Here is a 19,485-nt window from a genome sequence, read left to right as displayed (position 1 = left end):
TCACAAGTTCAGAGCAAACATTTTTAAAGTTATAAAGCAAAATGTACATAATTCCTTTTAGTATGGAATTACAGGCATTACAAGTGAGATTAATGCATGCAGCAATTTACAAGCATTTCATAGAGTCTACACACTAAATACATTCTTATAAGACAAATGCCTATTTTGAACAAAACTAATATACAGGTGAGCTGGTTTGGTTTCCAGCTATGAGTTTGTCAGTTCTTAGTTAACACTTCCGGCCTTGGCCAAAGCTGGCCCTTGGTTTACCACTGTCATGCTGGTTGTGAAGAATAATCTTATTTTACGCAAGTTATACAGGAGAGTCTTGTTATGATGCAAAGTCCACAGAGATTCATAGATTTTTTTTTTTTTTGAGGCCAGAAGGAACCATTAGATTATCTAGTCCAGGGGCTCCCAAACTTGGTTCACAGCTTGTTCAGGGTAAGCCCCTGGCGGCCTGTGAGATGCTTTGTTTACCTGAGCGTCCGCAGGTACGGCCGATTGCAGCTCCCAGTGGCTGCTGTTCGCCATTCCTGGCTAATGGGAGCTGCGGGAAGCAGCGCGGGCTGGGCCTTATGATGAAATCAAATGAAAGTCTTTACGTCTATTTCAGTTTCTTAAATAAGTGTCTCATTTGCTCTAGTCACATGAGTAAAACATACTAAAACTACTCCCTTAAGCAAGCTTATAAAACCCCTACCTAGTCTACTTAGCCCATCTAGATTTCAATTATTCCATTCTTTGCCTGTTGAGATTCCTTCCACACTTACTCCTAAGAGACTCGGAGGACAGGTTGACAAATATTAGAATTGGTTAGTGCATTCAATGCACAGTCAACCTGTGGAACTCTTTGCCAGAGGATGTTGTGAAGGCCAAGACTATAACAGAGTTCAAAAAAGAACTAGATAAATTCATGGAGGATAGGTCCATCAATGGCTGTTAGCCAGGATGGGCAGGGATGGTGTCCCTAGCCTCTCTTTGCCAGAAGTTGGGAATGAGCGACAGGGGATGGATCACTTGTTCCATCAGGATTACCTGTTCTGTTCATTCCCTCTGGGGCACCTGGCATTGGCCACTATTGGAAGACAGAATACGGGGCTAGATGGACCTTTGGTCTGACCCAGTATGGCCGTTCTCATGTTATTTCAGAGCAGTTTCTTGCTGTTTTTGGTGAAGCTTTATTTCAGTTGCAATTATACTTTTTTTGACCACGTAATTTATAGTAATGTAATAACACTTCCATCCAGTGACCTCAGTGCATAGTGCATTAATGAACAACACTGCTGTGAGTCAGACAAGTATTCTTACCCACAGTTTAAAGAGGTAACTGAAGTACAGAATGGTTAAGGGCCCATCTACACTGCAATCATCATAAATGTTAATTTCAGACAAAAAATACCCCAGCGTTTGCCATCTGATTTCACCAGATGGTGGACACACACAATCTAGAGTAAGTCAAACTGACATAATGACAACAACAGCTCCCATAATTCATAAACATAAAATTCTTTTAAATCCCATCAAGATCTTATTTTCAATTAATAATAGATCTTTAATCTGTTCTGGAAGCACTGAGACCCCCTTGGTTAGAATCTTCTCAACAGCAACATTTTGTGGTCCATATTCTGTATTTCCAGCTTTTTATTTAAAAGCATCTGGCCTTGTGTGTGTGCATTTTCCAGATCCCCTCATTTTAGATCTTGGAGATGGAGAGGGGAGTTGAACGCCATTGTTTGTAGCATCCTTTGCCCCTTAATGTGGGTTTTTTTACTCCCCCCTCATACTGGGATTAAACATCAGAAGTAGTCTTGGGAAAGCAATAGTGATATAGGAATGAGGCTTCAGAGACTAGTTTGCTTCTTCTTTGTATCTTATCTCCTGCCTCTCCTTCTTGGCCCTTTTCTTTGTTTTATTTTGCCTGAAATTAGAAGCAGCAGCAACAAATGTCTGTTCTAGACATTGGCGCAGAGTCTGTGCCTCGATAAATGATGAGCAGCATGTTTAAAATGCCGTTCAGTTTGAACCTCTCCTTGCCAGAACGATGTTAACAAACTGTAAGTTCCAGAAGGTGAAGCTGGAGAGATTTTCTTATCAGGAAAGATCAAAATAGCTAAATGCTGACTAATGGGAAACATGGTAAAATAAAGGGTTCTGAAAATAGTAAATCCCAGTGGGATTGGGAGGAGGAATTTTTTAGCATAATAAAAGGGGTATAAGTAGGACTAATGGCATGAAATGAAGAAAGAGAATTATAAAATGACTATTGGGAGAAATTTCCTGATGCTGAAAGTTATTAGTACCTAATCTGCGGGAGGTGGTGGGACCCAAGATGTCTAGGACATTTTCAAATTTATCAGCTGTTCAGGTGAGTATGTTCTTTTTCAGGGTGTACTGTTGGCGCTACTAATGTTGAGCAGCAGATGAAAAAAATAAAGGACTGTGGGAAAGATTCAAAAGCAAGAAAAGGGCCGGTGATACCTAGAATCCCTCCAAAGAGAGCTGAGGGAGATCAGACTGTGTTTCAAGTTTACAAAGGAGTAAAAACATTTGCATTCTGTAAAAAAAACAACCTCATAGTGACAGGCGGAATGGATCGAATCATCCGGATGTGGAACCCTTACATGTCTGGGTAAGAGACGGTTACAGTACTCATTGAAATAATCTGTTATGAAGGACTTTGTAACCACATATTAATGATAAGTAATTCTTACTATCTAGTGTATTGCCCTGTTAATCGGGATCAGCTAAGTGAATTGAGGAGACAATCAGAAATGTCCTGGAAATATGCCTGAGTTTACAGAATGGCTCTGCTGCACTGTTGATAGTATCAACACACACACATGCTTGCAGCAAAATCATTCCCATAAGTTTAAATATTTTATATAAATATAAAAATTCCTGGACTATCCTCTGTTTTTTATCTAAGATCGGTTTGAAGTTTTGCTTGTGCCTAAGACCCCAGTCCTATGATGATCTCTGTCCACACGGAGCTCATTGTATAATTGAGGCCTAGGAATCCATTTGGTGGCATTAAAATCTCATGAAAAGCTGAACTCTGCAAGCAGATGCTATTGTTTCTTGTATATCACTCCAAGTGCCTGATACTGGAAGACCACTCTGCTTATGTGGGTTTTTTTTCGTGAGAAAACACAAAATACAATTCCCACCAAACATACAAGTAGTCGCAGATTCCAGCCCATTTATTTTTATTTTGTTTTATAAGAAACAATGAATTTGAAACTGCTTAATATTGACCTGTTCTCATTAAATTTCAGACAACCAACAGGCATGCTCAGAAGTCACACAGCGCCAGTCTGTTACCTCTCCATATCTGCAGAAGATGCGAAAATATTTTCCATATCCACAGACAACACCATTAAGGTCTCACTATATACAGCAAGTGTCTGATATCCTACCCCAGTTCTCTTTTTTGTATTCGCGGAAATAAATATATTCAGTCTAATAAACATGAACACATACATAATAGTACAGTATAGAAATGTAGGGCCTGATCTAATTCTCAATGAAGTCAATAGAAAAGACTCCAACCGAAATTGGAGTTGGATCTGGCCCTTAAACAGGTCAATGTAGAGAGCAATTCCAGCAAGTACTCCTATGAGTCAATAGTCTCTTAGGTTTTCAGTTGTACTAAATGCATTTGTTGCTAAATGTTTCACAAATTATGATAAAACTTCAGGGATCTAGTACTCTGAACTTTTTAAAGTGTTGTTCTACTTTAGAAAGTGACTTTGGCCTGGTCCCCACTAAGCCCCCACTTTGGACTAAGGTATGCAAATTCAGTTACGTTAATAACGTAGCTGAATTCGAAGTACCTTAGTCCGAACTTACTGCGGGTCCAGACGCGGCAGGAAGACTCCCCCGTCGATGCCGCGTACTCCTCTCGGCGAGCTGGAGTACCGGTGTCGACGGCGAGCACTTCCGGGATCGATCCCAGAACATCGATTGCCTGCCGCCGGACCCTCCGGTAAGTGAAGACATACCATGTGTTTTGTTTTTTAATTTAGAGATCTTGCTTCTATTGTAATTTCTCTAGGATAGGTATTTCTGTTTCTTCATTTGCTGAAATCTCCCTAACTAGGCATGTATTATATACACAATGCATGTATTACACGTGTGTATTACACAAAAAAACAACAAAAATAACCACCCTACATTAAAATAATATTATTAAGGTTGGAAATGCTAGAATTAAGGTTTCCTCATGCAACCTTAATTTGGACTCTTCTGCACAGGCAGACTATTTTAAATACACATACTATTTTTTCCACAATTCTTTTGCCTCATTCAGTGCACAGAATGGATAGTGCTCACTTAATGAGAAGCTATCAAATATTCTGCTTTCTTCTTGTTCAACGTGTGACCTCATTAATTCTGGCATTTTTCTAACTTTTGAGTGTTTGACCTTGCAACCTTTTAATGTGGATTTTTATGTGTAATTTCTTAGGTTTTCAAAAAGCTAACTGAAAAAAACCTGAAATTCTGTCACATGAAATCATACTGACATTTGCATGGGTCATCAGCGGAGGTGGAACTTGACCCACTGCACAGACCTCTACCTTTGAGCTAACAGGACAACTGGTAGCAGTAGTAGGTTGTCATCGTCTGTGTAGACAAGCACTACAGGAGAATGAGACACTTTGCCAGTGTGTGACCCACTCAGGGATCTTGGGCTCCATTGAGGCTTTGATGGGGAGTGTGCTCTAGTGATATTCTGTGCATTCCCCTGAAGTGTGACCCCTTCTTCCCCATCCCCTTCAACTTATCCCTGTCCCAGTCCTTTCTTTTCCACACCCCAGGCTTCTCATCCCTTTCCTAGTCCCATTCTCTCAGCATAGCCAGTCCCAGTCTCCACTCCTCAGATTTCTCATCCCGCCCCACAAGTCTCCTTGCCTAGCAAGTCCTAGTCTCACTCCTCTGCACTACCTGTCACCATCTTCCCCCCCCACCCCAGTAACATTTCATCCCCAGTCTCCTTGACAAGCCAGTCCCCGACTCCTGGATCTCTCCAGTTCCAGTTTCTATACTCCCTAGCTCCTTGTCCCATTCTACTTCTCCCAAACCTCAGTAGGTTAATCTTTTGTTCCCTCTATATTTGAATTAGACAGCTTCCTCCTCCACACTGCCTGGGCCCAGCAGGGTGTCAGTCTCCCTGTTCTCAGTGTAGGTGTTCAGACCAGGGCCGGCTCTGGCTTTTTTGCCACCCTAGGCAAAAAAGCCACCCGCCGCCCCTCCCCTCCCCCCAAGCGCGGCAGGGGAGGGCGCCAAGCCCGGCCGCAGGCCCGCAATCCCCGACTGGCCAGAGCGCTGGGGGGAGGGTGGAGAGCCCCTGGCGGCTAGAGCGCCGGGAGCAAGGCGGAGAGCGCGGCCAGGGCTCTCCGCTCTCCCCGGCGGCCAGAGCGCCGGGGGGAGGGCGGCGAGCCTGGCTGGGGCCCCGCCGCGCCGCCCCCCTCCAGGCACCACCCCAAGCACATGCTTGGTGGGCTGGTGCCTGGAGCCGGCCCTGGTTCAGACCCAGCATGGCCCACAGCAGCCAAGAGCTGCAATTGCAGGGAAAATCTTGCTTATCCCTGGGCTGGAGCATGCTTCAGGGAGATTAGCTGCTAAAATTAATCTCTACTTAGCATGTGCAAACTGTGATTTTTTTTAAAAAGAAGGCTTATAACTTTGCCAAATTTGGCAGAATTTCACAGGGATGGCAAAAAGCACATCCCTGACACAAAAGCCCAGTCCCTTGCTAAAACTAAAGCATTCTTTCTCCAAAGTAAGGAGGAGCTAGAGCTTTCCAAAGACAAGTTTGATAGATTTTTTTTTTAACATGAGTAAAGCACATTTTTTCTTACCCTTGTTCTCAGAAACTGCTGAACCATTTTGGCTGAAATTTTCCAAAATTATTTAGCTTAATGTAGAATGGAAAACTTCAGCTCAAGCAGTTAAAATTTGCTAAAATGAGCAAATAAAAAAGAAAACAGGGTCTTATAATGGAAAGTGTTGAGCAACCTTAATAATAGGCAGTGCTACCAACCCTGCCTATAGTAATAATATTAGCCTTTGCACTTCTTCCAATGTATGACTTCAGTATTAAGTTTAGGTTTCTGACCACTATATTAGCGAGCACTATTATATTATTATTTTTAATTACCAATTTAATTTCCAGAAGCATGTCTTTAGAACTGTACTCCGCACTTTATAATCAGACATCTTGTGGGGTTTGTGTGGGTCTTCTGTGTTTCCAGAGGATTCCGCTGTTTTTCTCCAAGTTTGAACCAAGTATGTATACATCCATTGTGAGCACCTTTTCTGTTTGATTAACTTATTAATTGCCCCTAATTTAACATGATGCAGGGGTTGACTTGTTTTATAAATGTAAATTATTGTTCATCATTTTCCATTATACCATATGTGCCAAATTCATCCTTAGTGTATATCCATTGAAGTCAGTGGACATACACCGAAGATTAATTTAGATATAGGGCTAAATTCATCTCTGGTATATTTCCACTGACTTCACTGGGTATAGACTAAGGATGAATTAGGCATACATGGTATGAAGGAAAATCACAAACAGTAGTCTGCATTTATATAGCACCTTTCATCTCAGAGCACTTTCACCAAGTAAGGGCTAGAGTAGGGGTGGGCAAACTATGGGCTGCGGGCCGGATCCAGCCCCTCAGGACTTTGGATCCGGCCTGCGGGATTGCCACCCCTGTGGCACTGCGGGCCCCGCACTGCTCCCAGAAGCGGCTGACACCACGTCCCAGCGGCCCCTGGTGTGGGTGGAACAGAGGGCTCCATGTACTGCCCTCGCCTGTGGGTACCTCCCCCTGCAGCACCCATTGCCCGGGAATGGGGAACCTCAGCCAATGGGAGATTCGGGGGAGGTACCCACAGGCGCGCGGAGGCCAGGGGCCACAGAGGCGTGCCGCTGCCATCTCGAAGCTGCTCCAGGTAAGCAGCGCTGGGCTGGAGCCCAAACCCCTTCTGCACCCCACATCCCAACTCCCTGCCCTGAGCCCCCTGCCGCACCCCTCCTGCACCCGAACCCCCTGCCCTGAGTCCCTTCCTGCACATTGCACCCCCTCCCACACCCCGCACTCCCTCCTGCACCCCCACCCCCTGCCCCAGCCCTGTATGCAATTTTCCCCACCCCATCCCTCGGGCCAAAAAGTTTGCCCATCCCTGGGCTAGAGTCCGTGGAAAGACTCTCAGGACTAGATCTATAAAACTACTTAGGTGCCACTGATATTCTCACAACCACCACTCAGCTGCTGCCTAACCCTGTAGGTGCCTAAGTTTCTACCAGTGGGTAAGCACAAAAAGGTGCCTGAGTCCTGATGCTGCACCACAGCTAACTAGCTGCTTAGAGCCCTTGTTTGTGCCTAAGCCCAATAGGATTCTCAGACTAGCATGTGTGTGTTGTATATAATACCTAATAGCCTTGTGGTTTGGGCACTCACCTAGGAGGTACGTGACCTGGGTTCATCTCCCTACTCTGCCTGATTCAGATTATGGACTTGCACCTGGATCTTACATATTCCAAGGGAGTAACATAACCACCAGGCTATTGGGTATCCTGGCATTGGTCTTTCTCAATCTCCCCTGTTGAAGCAGTTCTACTTAATTATTCACTGGAGCAGAGATTTGAACCGGAGTCTCCCACATCTCAGGTGAGTACTCTAGCCTCTGGTCTATTGAGTCAATCTCTCTGGCCCTGTGAGTGAGTAAGTATGTATGTATGTATGTATTTATACAAAGAGGAACAACTCCAACAGGAGAGATGGAGAGACTTACCCCAGGATAATCTCTCTTGTAGCTGTTCCCTTCTGTGGAAAAGTAACACAGCATCTTTAGGGTAAGTAATCTGTTGCTTACTTCCCTTCTCTGATTCTAAAATACCCAGAGACCCTGGTCTAGCAGTGTTGTGTTGGGGGTACTTTTGGTCAGGGTCTAACCTTCCAGTGTAGGTGTCATGCATAACTACCTGACCTGGGTGGGAAGGAAAGTATAGCAGTGTATTTTTAGAATTGCATGAGGATGTGTGTCAGACATTAGAGTACAACCCTATTAATTGTTGTTCCATTTGTGTAACATCTTTTCCTACAGATTTGGGATATTGTGGACCAGACCTGTTTATTTACAGCTTGTTCAAAAACCAGTGGAATTAAGGGAGAGCTCACTGCTTGCCACTACACCCCAGGCACCAGATCGCTTTGTGTTGCTGCAGATACACTTGCACTTCTTCATCTAAGATTAAGGTACATGGCAAGCCCGTTTGAGTTTGAGGGTTCGTGAGCCTCTTCAGCTGTTATTCAAAAGTTCAACAGATGGGACATTTGTGTGTGTGTGGGAAATCTAGAGCATTTGAAATATAATTGGAGAAGTTTGCCCTCTGTGGGAACAGGGTAGCGTAGATCCCTGTCCCCTCCTCGGGCTCCCACTACAACAGCTGCTGGTGCAGTGGAACGGGTAGCAGCACAGGTGGGAATTATTTGCAAAGATTCCCTAGAGTATGGTCTAGTAGATGCAGGCAGACTAACAATGGGATGGGTGTGGAGACTAAGGGCAGGTCTTCACTATGTGGGGGGTCGATTTAAGATACGCAAATTCAGCTACGCGAATAGCGTAGCTGAATTCGACCTATCAGAGCCGACTTACCCCGCTGTGAGGACGGCGGCAAAATCGACCTCCGCGGCTCCCCTTCGACGGCACTTACTCCCACCTCCACTGGTGGAGTAAGAACGTCGATTCGGGGATCGATTGTCGCGTCCCGACGAGACGCGATAATTCGATCCCCGAGAGATCGATTTCTACCTGCAGATTCAGGCGGGTAGTGTAGACCTAGCCTAAAGGCCTCCCTCTTTCTTCCCACCGCTATCAGTATCTTTAAGTTAAAGTCACAGCATTGCTTTCCCCCTTTTGGAAGATGTACTGAGGAAATAGCATAGAAGTGCTTAATGCCGTTGTACTTTCCCCAAGTCTTGTACAGTCTGGTTGATATATGGTGCATTGCTTTGGTTTGTTTTTCCATGAGCTAGGCCTCCTCCAGAGCCCCACTTGGTCGTGTCTCATAAGGAGCCAGTTCTGTGCTGCAAATACAACAAAGAGTTCAGGCACATGGTGAGCTGCTCAGAGGGATCTGTAAGTGAAAACTATACCACATAAAGGCAATGTAGTTGCTGACATGACTCCATGTGTCTGTCTAATCTATTGTATGTAATCTGTGCATTTTTAACACACCCATCACTAGAGCTGATCAGAGATTTTCCGGTGAAACAGCTTTGTCAGAAAATGCTGGTTCTTCAAACCCCAAACGTTTCATGAAAGCAAGTCAGTTTGACAAACTTTCAGTGAATCAACCTGCCTGGTTCCCTGTCAGCTTGCCTTGTGGGCTGCTGCGTGAACCGGCCAGGGCCAGAAACTCCAGGCTTCCAGGATCCATAACTTCAGAGCCACCCTTCCATGCCAGGGCTTCCAGACTCACTGCCGTAGAGCCAGGAATCTGGAAGTCCTGGGAAACCTCGCTCTAGTCTGGACTCCGAATCTAGGTTCCGAGCTCCACAACAGGGAGCTTAGAAATCCTGGGGGCTCACAGGGTTTCTGGCTCACTGCACAAAGCTGGGACCTGAGAGGCCCTGGGACAGAAGTGGAGGAACCAGATGAACCAGGAGGCTGGAAACCTTGGCGTCCTGGGACACATGCCAGGGTTACCCTGGAGCCACAAACCTCAAAGCCTGGGCAGCTGCTGCCTGCAATTGGTATTCTTGTCAATCTCACTGTTGCTGTTAGCAGTGGTGAAACTTATAGCAGCAGTGACGCTGACCACAATGTCAATTGCAGTCAGCAACTGCCAGCCTGGAGAGCATATTTTGTTTTGGAAATGTAATGTGTCAGAATCAGGTTGTTGTTTTTTCTCTCCAGGATTTCTGGTTCATTGGAAACGTCAAAAATTCTGGATTCATGGAAATTTGGAATTAAATCAAGTTTGAAAATGTTAGGTTTCAGAGTAACAGCCGTGTTAGTCTGTATCCGCAAAAAGAAGAACAGGAGTACTTGTGGCACCTTAGAGACTAACAAATTTATTAACATTTTGAAAATGTTGCAATTTCTCATGAACCAGAAAGCCCAAGTTTTGAGCAGCTGTACCCATTACCAGTGTAGCTAATCGCCAATCTGTAAAATATTTTAAAGGCAAGTTATGTCATCTACAGTGACATCTTCAGAAGAACTTCACATATTTTTGAGAAGAGACATATGTTACTTAGGGCTTGTCTTCACATACAGTGCTGCAGCTGCACCACTGTAGCACTTTAGTGAAGCTGTTACTATGCCAACAGGAGAGCTTCTCCTATCGGTGTAGTTAATCCACCTACCTGAGAGGCAGTAGCTACACCAAGGGTTAGGTCAGTATAACTGCGTTGCTCAGGGATGTGAATTTTTCACACCCCTGAGTGATGTAGTTATACCGATATAAGTTTATAGTATAGACCGGGGTCTTAGATTCCACCCCACGCCAATATGTGTCTTTCTAGGGTCGCTGTTTCTTTTTTCTCTCTCAAACACTGAGCCCTGGTCTACACTTACATCAATGGCAGCTTTTGTCAACCCAACTCTGTAAGCATCTAAATTAAATTGTAGCTCCCACTAATGAACTCACCCATGACACCGACATAATACTGCACCTCCGCGAGAAGCATAGTGCTTAGGTCGATATAGTTAGGTCAACGCAGTGTCAGTGTAGCTTACATCGACTGTTGCTGCTTTCCAGAAGCCATCCTACAATGCTCCACACAGACAGTTAATCAGTGCAAGTGCTCCTGGTGAGGATATGCACTGCCAACACAAGGAGCATAGCAATTTAATTACTGCTGTTGCTGTACATCGATGTGACTTAGGTCATCTTAATTTTGTCCTGAATAAATCTGGATACTGATTAAAGTGATGGTAATCCAGGCAGTCACATTGACCAGTGCTATATACATTTCTTCAAGCATCTGTGCCAATCCAAGATAGGTAGATACTTGGCAGCCATCACATTGGTATCTAGGCACCTTACAAGGCTCATTTTGACACATTGAAGATCTCAGTAAAGGAGATCAAATAACATAGCCTGCAGCTACACCATTCAGCTTAAAAAAAAAAAGGCAGTTGTGAGAGGCTGGGCAGAGGGGGGTAAAATGGAAAAATCCTGCTACTTTTCAGACACTCCTTCAATCACTATTTGTTTGCTTGTCTTTTAAAAGGTGGTTAAAGTGTGGGATTTTGAAACAGGAAAGCATTTATTTGAGTTTAGTGGTGCTCATGGAGGTGCTGCAATAACCTGTTTGACCTTTGATGTCAGTGGAAGAAGGTATGTTTCTTTTTATGTTTATTTGAAGATATATTTAATTGTTGGCACATGTGGGACATATATTGAATTTTAATCCCATTTTAGGTTAATTACAGGAGGAAGAGATGGATGCTTGAAAATATGGAATTACAACAATGGACATTGTTTGAATACTTTGAAAAGGGGTAAACAGCATGTTGAAAAATATTTGAAAGACTGGAAAAATATGATTTAAAGTATTGAAAAAAATCAATGTTTGGTTTATTTTTCCCTACAGAAGACAAATGTGCTGAAGTCTGTGACTGCACCTACGTGGAGGTGAACAGAAGCAGGTCAGATCTTTCACAGCTTGGTGTGAACCTTGAGCTAGGGAATGATATATTTTGTGGGAATTTATACGGCAAATGCTAGCTCTTTTCTGTAGAAAGTGATTCCTTTGTGACATTACTGGAGCATTGGTCATAGCTGTGCCACAAAAAGAACTACAACCTCTGAAGAAATAAACACAGTGCAAATAAACAGACTTGTACAGCTATACAAAGCAGGTTACATTCTTTGATGAGTGCCTATAGAGCCTTCAACAGAGCACTGGCCTGTAAGTGCGGGGGCAGCCAGCATATCTGTTGATGGGGCATGGCATAGGGGTTGCTGAGAGTTGTAGTCACCAGACAAAGCCCATGAGGAAAGGGGTCAGCTGACTAAGCAATACGTGACTGTATGCTGGGGATTACATAATGGAATGCCCTTGGCGCAGGCTGGAGAAGATGAGGGTTTACCTAAAACCCTGAGGGAAGTCACTTCATGGTAATCTGGCAGGAGGCCCATTGAGGATAGCCAGGAAAGGCAACTCAAGGAGGAGGTTGTGTCCTGTCTCTTCCCTGCTTGCTGAAAGCTTCAAAGGCCCCTGGTGGTTGGGACCAAGTATTTTGAGATACATTGCTCTTGTTTTGAATCCTCTAATGATGATTAAGCCAGCCCAGAAGAAAAGGTTATGACCCAAACTGAAGTTTTGGCTTTATTTTACCTTCCCTGGCTAGTGAAGCTGCTTGCTGGCTTACAGACCCCTAGTTCTCTGAAACAGATGCTGTTGTTCTGCTACTCAGTGCACAGTGCTCCCATGTTGTTATCATTTGTGTTACAATAGCATGTGAAAGCCAGGACCCCAGTTGTGTTAGCCATTGTAGAAACATAATGAAAAACAATATTGGCCTAATAGGTGCTATCATTCCATGAAGGCAGTTCTCAGTGGATTATTTCATTAATTTTGACAAGCTGCGTGTAACTTTCCCATTTCCTTGATGTTTAAAACAGTAATATTTAAAAAACATCTCTCTTTAAAAAAAATTACTAGTATATAAAATCAAACAGAATACTGAACACTTTATTAAATCTTCTTGTAGGTATATCATAGCTGTTGGATGGGATAGAAGAATAAGCATGTATTTTGTAAGTGAAAAATATATATCTAAAATGACTTGGTATTAATATAAAATTATTATTATTTTAAAATGAACTCTTAAATTTTGTATTTATTGCTTCTCATTCAAAGTGAAAAGGGGGGAAAAAATCTGTTTACAGTCACTGATGTATTAACCATCTCTGTTTTGGGCTAAGATTAAAAATGTTGTCCAATACTCAACCTCCTCCACTTGAAGGTAGGACATGTAAAACTTGATCTCACTCTCTGTAGGTTGCCTAAGGTTCTGTGCCCAGTAAACAAACAAAATTTCAAGGACATGATCCTGCAGAGACATAATAACATGGGTAACTTATTGCACTGAGGGTGAAGTCCTAGTCCCATTGACTTCAATGGCAAAACACTGCCCGACTTCACTGGGGTCAGGATTTCACCCTGAGAGTAGTTCCATTGAAGGCCACTCAGCACATAAAGTTGGGCTCACATGTAAATCTTTGCAGGATCCTGGCCTGGATATTTTGTTTATTTTCTGAATTCAGTACCTTAGGCAACCTGCAGGAGCAAGTAAATGCAAAATTACATTTGACAGTCATCAGAGAGCCATCCAGTTGCCCATCATCAAACACATGGCCAAATCAAAGAGCCTTTAGCAAGCAGTGCTGTTACATATTCTGCTATTAATATGCAATGCATGTTTATTATAATATTTAGCCAGATTTTAATTAAAAAATTAACTTAAATAGACGTTGGAAACATGCTGTTCTCAAGCCTTTTGGTTTGTTACCTATTGTTTCTAGCAATATGAAGGGCCTTGTCTGTTCACTTTTGTGTCAGTGGGAATTACTTGCGTTTTAAAGCCATTTGGCTTTTGCACATGTGAGTTCAACTTCTTTTGAGCTGTACGTACATACCTAGTAGAAGAACATATCCCTGTTGGCTGAGAAAATGCTGAAAATACACCAACTTCTCTTTTATCTTTGTTTGGAACAGGACTCTGCAGACGACCTTCATCACTTTCAGAAACCTCAGCCCTATTGGCAGGATGATATAGTAAGAATCCATCTTGATTCTGTATTACAAATGAAGTTCTTTTAAAAAAATAAGTCAGATGTTATTTGACACAAAGCTGGATAAATAATTGAACACAGACAATTAGACTTTAGTAATGAGCAGTTATTTGAATTCTTACCAACATATAATTCTAGATAGATAACTTTCACACCTGAGTTTTGAGCAGATTAGAGAGGAACAAGATAAGTGTCATGCAGGTTGGAAAGGAGGAGGAAAAGGAGATGTAGTAGTTGAAGCATGAAATGATCGAGGTCTAAACAGGAGCTTTTTATGTTGGAAATGGAGACGAATAGCTGATTTTGCAGAAGTTTTGGAATGAAAACCAGCAGAATTAGATGGCCACTTCAGTGTGAAGAGGAGAGAGGAATCAAAAACTGACATCATGGCTGCGAGGCTAGGAGGATAGTGGGGCTGTGGACGTAAAGGAGAGAGAGAGACGGGGGGGAGGAGGGGGGAAAAAAAAAAGGTGATCCTGGATGAAATGGGAGGGATAGCTCAGTGGTTTGAGCATTAGCCTGCTAAACCCAGGGTTGTGAGTTCAATTCTTGAGGGGGCCACTTAGGGATCTGGAGCAAAAATCAGTACTTGGTCCTGCTAATGAAGGCAGGGGGCAGGACTCATATGACCTTTCAGGGTTCCTTCCAGCTCTATGAGATAGGTATATCTCCATATATTATTATAAAGATGACAAGTTCATTTTTTGACTGGTTGAGTATCTTGAGGCTTCAGTGAGACATCCAGCGGAAGATGTCAGAGAGACGGACACAGTCTGAACTGAGGATGGGGGGAGATCTGTGAGTCACCAGCAAAGAAAGAGAAGGTGGTAATAATTAAAGCTGTGTGAGTTGTAGACCCTGATGGGATGGGATGAGGAAAAGCATCTGCAAATGAGATGTATAGTCCAAAAGACACTAATCTCAGTTGTTTTAAATTTCTCACCTGATACTATGTAGGCGATTAGGCTGGAGAAATGACATAGGTTCTTGTGTGTGAGCTGCAAGAGCCAGGGAAAGTCTGTGCCTAGGTCCCTTTCTCTTGCTGAACAAAGGGAAAGGAGCAGCAGTGTTTCTTTTGTCATCTTTTTTCATTTAGAGCTGTGGCCACAAGGAGGATATTCTGTGTATTGCTCAGTGTCCACCTAATCTTCTTGCCACCTCCAGTTATGATGGTGAAATTATCATTTGGAATATGATCTCAGGACACATATACCGCAAACTTCACACATCTTTTCCCACTCACTGTGCTGGCACAGAAGGTAAGTACTGACTAGGGAAACTACAGGGAAAACAATTCCTAAACACTTTCCAGCTTAACCCTTCATTCAAAATCTTGTTTGGAGAGATGTGGACCTTGCATGTTACAGCAAACTATACTATTAGGAGGACACTTCATAAATTCAGTAGAACAGGGAGACCTCATGGTAACTGTACATCACATAAAATTATTGCAGTGTAAGGCAAGGGAGCAGTGCCATACCGTGGGTTTAGTTAAAGCCGTTATCGCTAATGTAATGAGCAAATCAAATAGTTTGTAGTAAATATCAAGGACAAAGGATGAAGTTGATTATATGTGTTTTCTTGGTGTGTTTGGGGGGTATATATACACATATACATGAATAATTATTTGTATTACAGTAGTGCCTGCCTAAAGGCTCCAAATGAGACATTGTGCTGTGTGTACACACACACACACACACACACACACACACACACACACACACAGAGTGAGAAACAGTCCCTGCCTTGACCAGCTTATATTCTAAATAGACAACCCAAAGAAAGGCTTATTATGCTCATTTTATAGCTGGGGAAACTGAGGCACAGAGTGATTAAATGACTTGCCCAAGGTAAGGCAGGGAGTTTGTGGCAGAGCAGAGAATTGAACCCAGACCTTCAGAGTCCATCTAGTACCTTAGCTGCAAGGCCATCTCTTTCTTTAAGCATTACAACTGAATGAACAATTGTCCTTTGGTTACATGCTTAAGAGTATAATAGTATTTACAAGTTCCTTCTTCTGGAAATATTGGGCCAGGTCCTCAGACCATGCTCTGTCTCCTTAGCTCTGCAGAGCAGCAAAGGGGACGGAAAGCTGCCCTAATAGGGCATCTGGAGATTCCCTGGGCATGGTGGAATTCCTGATTGGCATAATTCAGTAGTTCACAAACTTCACTTCACTGTGACCCCCTTCTGACAACCAAAGTTATTATATGACCCAGGAGGGGGGACCAAAGCCTGAGCCCACCCGAGCCCCGCTGCTCCCAGTGGGGGGTGGGTAAAGCCAAAGCCCGAGCTCCACCACTTGGGGCCGAAGCCCAAGGATTTCAGCCCTAGGCAGGGGGCCTGTAACTTGAGCCTTGGCGCCCAGGGTTGAAGCCCTTAGACTTTGGCTTCGGCCCCAAGCGGTGGGGCTTGGGCTTTGACTTTAGCCCCGAACCCCAGCAAGTCTAAGCCAGCCCTAGAGACCCCATTAAAACAGGGTCGCAACCCACTTTGGGATCCCGACTCTCAGTTTGAGAACTGCTGGCATAACTTGGTCTTCCTCAGTGTAAGAGGTGCATTGGGAGGTATGGGGGGGTATGGTTACCATGCCTTTCATTCCAATGGTCCTCAATGGCCCATTGGCCCCTAGCAGGCTATTACCGGTCAGAGTCAGACGTCCTTTCAGCAGTTCCGTGGGACCTGACTATGGAACTGGTGCTGAGAAGCAGCTCCACATCACTTTCTGCCCCATCTTGACTGTCCTTGGGATCGGTCAGGCTGACACTGAGCTCCCCTATGCTGGAGTTCGGGGCACATATATCCTTTAGTCCCATGGTAACAGGGTCAGAATTTGGCCCCCAATTGATATTCCAATGGTTGGCCTGGCCTGTGGAAATGACCCAACTTCCCCATCAGGTTCAGTCCTGTGTACATAAGAATGGTACAGAACCATTTTCTGTCATGGCTCTTTATCTAGGTTCTTGTACCATACACATCACTGGTGTCCTGCCTTAGCATGTTACATGCTCTACAATACTATACATTATCTTCCTAAGGTACACATATATTAATACAGCAGTGATGAGGCACATTTCCAAATGCCTTCACTCTGAAGAAATGCAAGTGTGCTGCTATACACCTACAGACGTTTACTTATTGTGTACTAAAATTCTGAGCATTCCTAGAAGTAGAAAATATTTTGAAAAATTTTCATAGTAATTATAAAGGAATTGCTGTCAAAGAAAAAAGGCATTCTTGCCAAAAACATAATTTGTACTTTCTTCTTTTCGCCATCTCATCACTAGCGTCCAGATATTTTGTTGATCTAAGGTTGTGTTAACTGAAAAACTACTAACACAAGGAGGGATGGAACTTTTTAGGTGTTAAAAGAAACCTATGTAACAATTGCTTTAACTTATCATAATTAAAAATTGTACAACATATTTTATCATTAATAAAATATTTATTATCCTTTTATTTATTTGTACTGTGGTAGTACATATGAGCCCTCGTCATGGACCAGGAATTCATTGTGCTAGGCATTGTACAAACACAGAACAAAAAGATGCTCCCTGCTTGAACCAAAGAGTTGACAGTCTACGTAAATTTCACTCAGAATGCCCACACTCTCTGATGACAAACAGTGGCTGTCATTGCACATGGTAAAAACTAGAGCTGGGTAGAGAACAGAAATTCCAGTTCATGGAGGATTTTGAGATTTCTAAATTTTGTGTTCATTCTGAATCGGAACAAAACCTGAAAATTAAATGCTCTAGGAAAGAAAATTTCGATTAAAAAATTCTTTTCAAATTTATCCAAATATTTTGTTTCAACAAAATCAAAACATTTTATTTCAGTGTTGACTTTTGACTTTATTATATTATATTTTATAATGTATAATACAGAATTTTTAAAAATTCAAAATGGAAAGTCATTTTAAAAGGAAAGATCAAAATGTTTTGTTCAGAAAAAGCGGAAATGTCTTTTTTTAACTATTTCCCTCCTTTCTCTGAAATTTCATGAAAAACAACATGATTTTGCAAAGCATTTTTATTTAAACTGAACTGTGTTTTTCCCAAGGAAAACTGTTCTGTTGAAGTTTTAGTAAAAATCATCAGTGCTGATATACACCTCTACCTCGATATAACGCTGTCCTTGGGAGCCAAAAAATCTTACCGCTAAGTGAAACTGCGTTATATTGAACTTGCTTTGATCCACCGGAGTGCGCAGCTCCGCCCCCCCGGAGCACTGCTTTACTGCGTTAGATCCCAATTCGTGTTATATCGAGTCGCGTTATATCGGAGTAGAGGTGTATTTGTCATCCACACATAGAGAAGTTTAGTATCTCTTAAAAGCAAGTATAGATGATAAATAATGAGTTGTGCATTATGCCTATTTAGAGAGCAGTAGGAATTAAATTGTTATAATCTAAATATGGTGGAAAATAATATCCTGATCTCTGGAAAACCTGCTGCTACAATATAATTCTATTTTAACATTTTGGTTTTATCCTTCACTAGAGAACAATTAAGTTGTGTTCAAGATTTAAGCAGGCTTAGAATGAACAAATCAATCTTGTTCTTCTTTTTCCTTCCCAAGCTGTAGACACAAGTATCACTCAACTCGTATTTCTGAGGACTCGTGCAGTGAAATTTGAATCAACTGCAGCCTCTCTTATTTCCAATGGGCCTCAAGGTAGGAGTTAATAACGCTAGCGTTTACTACAATATGTTGCATCTCTAAGAAATAGGATTTTTAAAAAATGATTCATGCTACTAAATTGATTTTAAAAACTCCAGACGATTATGGTTTTTCCAGAAAAAGAGCATTAAACCATTCTTACCTTCTTTGGAACCATGACTAATTGCCGCCTTTGATCCAACTCAGTTCCCACAACACCTTGCACTCTGGAAACCAACTTCCAGCCAAGAAGAAACGCATAGCTTTCCCTTCAGAGCCCATCAACAGCTCATTCCTTAAATCTGCATAATCTTTCTAAGGCTACATCTACACTATGGGAGTGGGAGGTATGATTCCCCTGCTTGCATACACATAGTCACACTAGCTTGATGAGAGTTAGTGCAAGCATAAATAGTAGTGTGGGTGGTCACAGAGCATGGGCAGTGGCAGCAAGGCTTAGCCACGCCAGGTATGTACCCAGGGGGTTCAGGAGGGCTTCTATTCAGCACAGCTAAACTGTGTTTCCACTGCTGCTGCCCCCGCTACTGCAGCTACTTTACTATTTGCACTTGCACTAGTTCTCATCCAAGCTAGTGTGAATATATGTATGCAAGCATGGGAATCACACTCCCAGCATGTACTCTAGGTATCCCCTAAGTTACAGCCTTTCCTATCCATCCATACAGCTAAAACTCTCATCAAGGTTCTCATCATCTTGTCTCAATTAAAGCAACATCCTTCTCTCTGGCCTTGACAAGTGCAATCTTGCCGTGCTCAGATCCATTCAAAATGCTGCTTCAAAGGTAATTTCCTAGCACATCGCTGTGATCATGTCACTCCTCTTTGCTTTCCTCCACTAGCCCCCGCTTCTCTATTGCATCAAACATAGTCTGCTTGCATTCACTTCCAAGGCCCTTCACAGTCTGTCCCCACATTGCCTGTCACCTCTCATTTACTATTGAGATATCAGCTCCCACCTCTGACTGGCCCAT

The 19,485-nt window shown here is 42.9% G+C and overlaps 1 protein-coding gene across 6 annotated transcripts in view; it reads left to right on the top strand.

Moving 5' to 3' along the window:
* Positions 1-19,485, top strand: part of LOC128829891 (WD repeat-containing protein on Y chromosome-like) — a 67,457-nt gene that overhangs the window by 33,393 nt on the left and 14,579 nt on the right. For 3 of the 6 annotated variants that reach the window (XR_008443504.1, XM_054015351.1, XM_054015354.1), the window contains exons 13-23: positions 2,389-2,632; positions 3,279-3,399; positions 8,125-8,276; positions 9,057-9,159; positions 11,262-11,368; positions 11,453-11,532; positions 11,625-11,679; positions 12,748-12,793; positions 13,755-13,814; positions 14,928-15,090; positions 18,413-18,508. Coding sequence is in view for 5 of the 6 variants with exons in the window: in XM_054015351.1 (XP_053871326.1) it covers positions 2,389-2,632; positions 3,279-3,399; positions 8,125-8,276; positions 9,057-9,159; positions 11,262-11,368; positions 11,453-11,532; positions 11,625-11,679; positions 12,748-12,793; positions 13,755-13,814; positions 14,928-15,090; positions 18,413-18,508 (1,227 nt within the window). In the remaining variant the exon portion in view is untranslated. The remainder of the gene's footprint in view (positions 1-2,388; positions 2,633-3,278; positions 3,400-8,124; positions 8,277-9,056; positions 9,160-11,261; positions 11,369-11,452; positions 11,533-11,624; positions 11,680-12,747; positions 12,794-13,754; positions 13,815-14,927; positions 15,091-18,412; positions 18,509-19,485) is intronic. The other 3 variants (XM_054015352.1, XM_054015353.1, XM_054015355.1) reach the window with 3 other exon arrangements.

The sequence above is a fragment of the Malaclemys terrapin genome, chromosome 1 (assembly GCF_027887155.1).
Source record: "Malaclemys terrapin pileata isolate rMalTer1 chromosome 1, rMalTer1.hap1, whole genome shotgun sequence".
Taxonomy (NCBI): Eukaryota; Metazoa; Chordata; order Testudines; family Emydidae; genus Malaclemys; species Malaclemys terrapin.
Note: the sequence above shows the minus strand (reverse complement) of the source record. Positions and strands in the feature narration are given on the sequence as shown.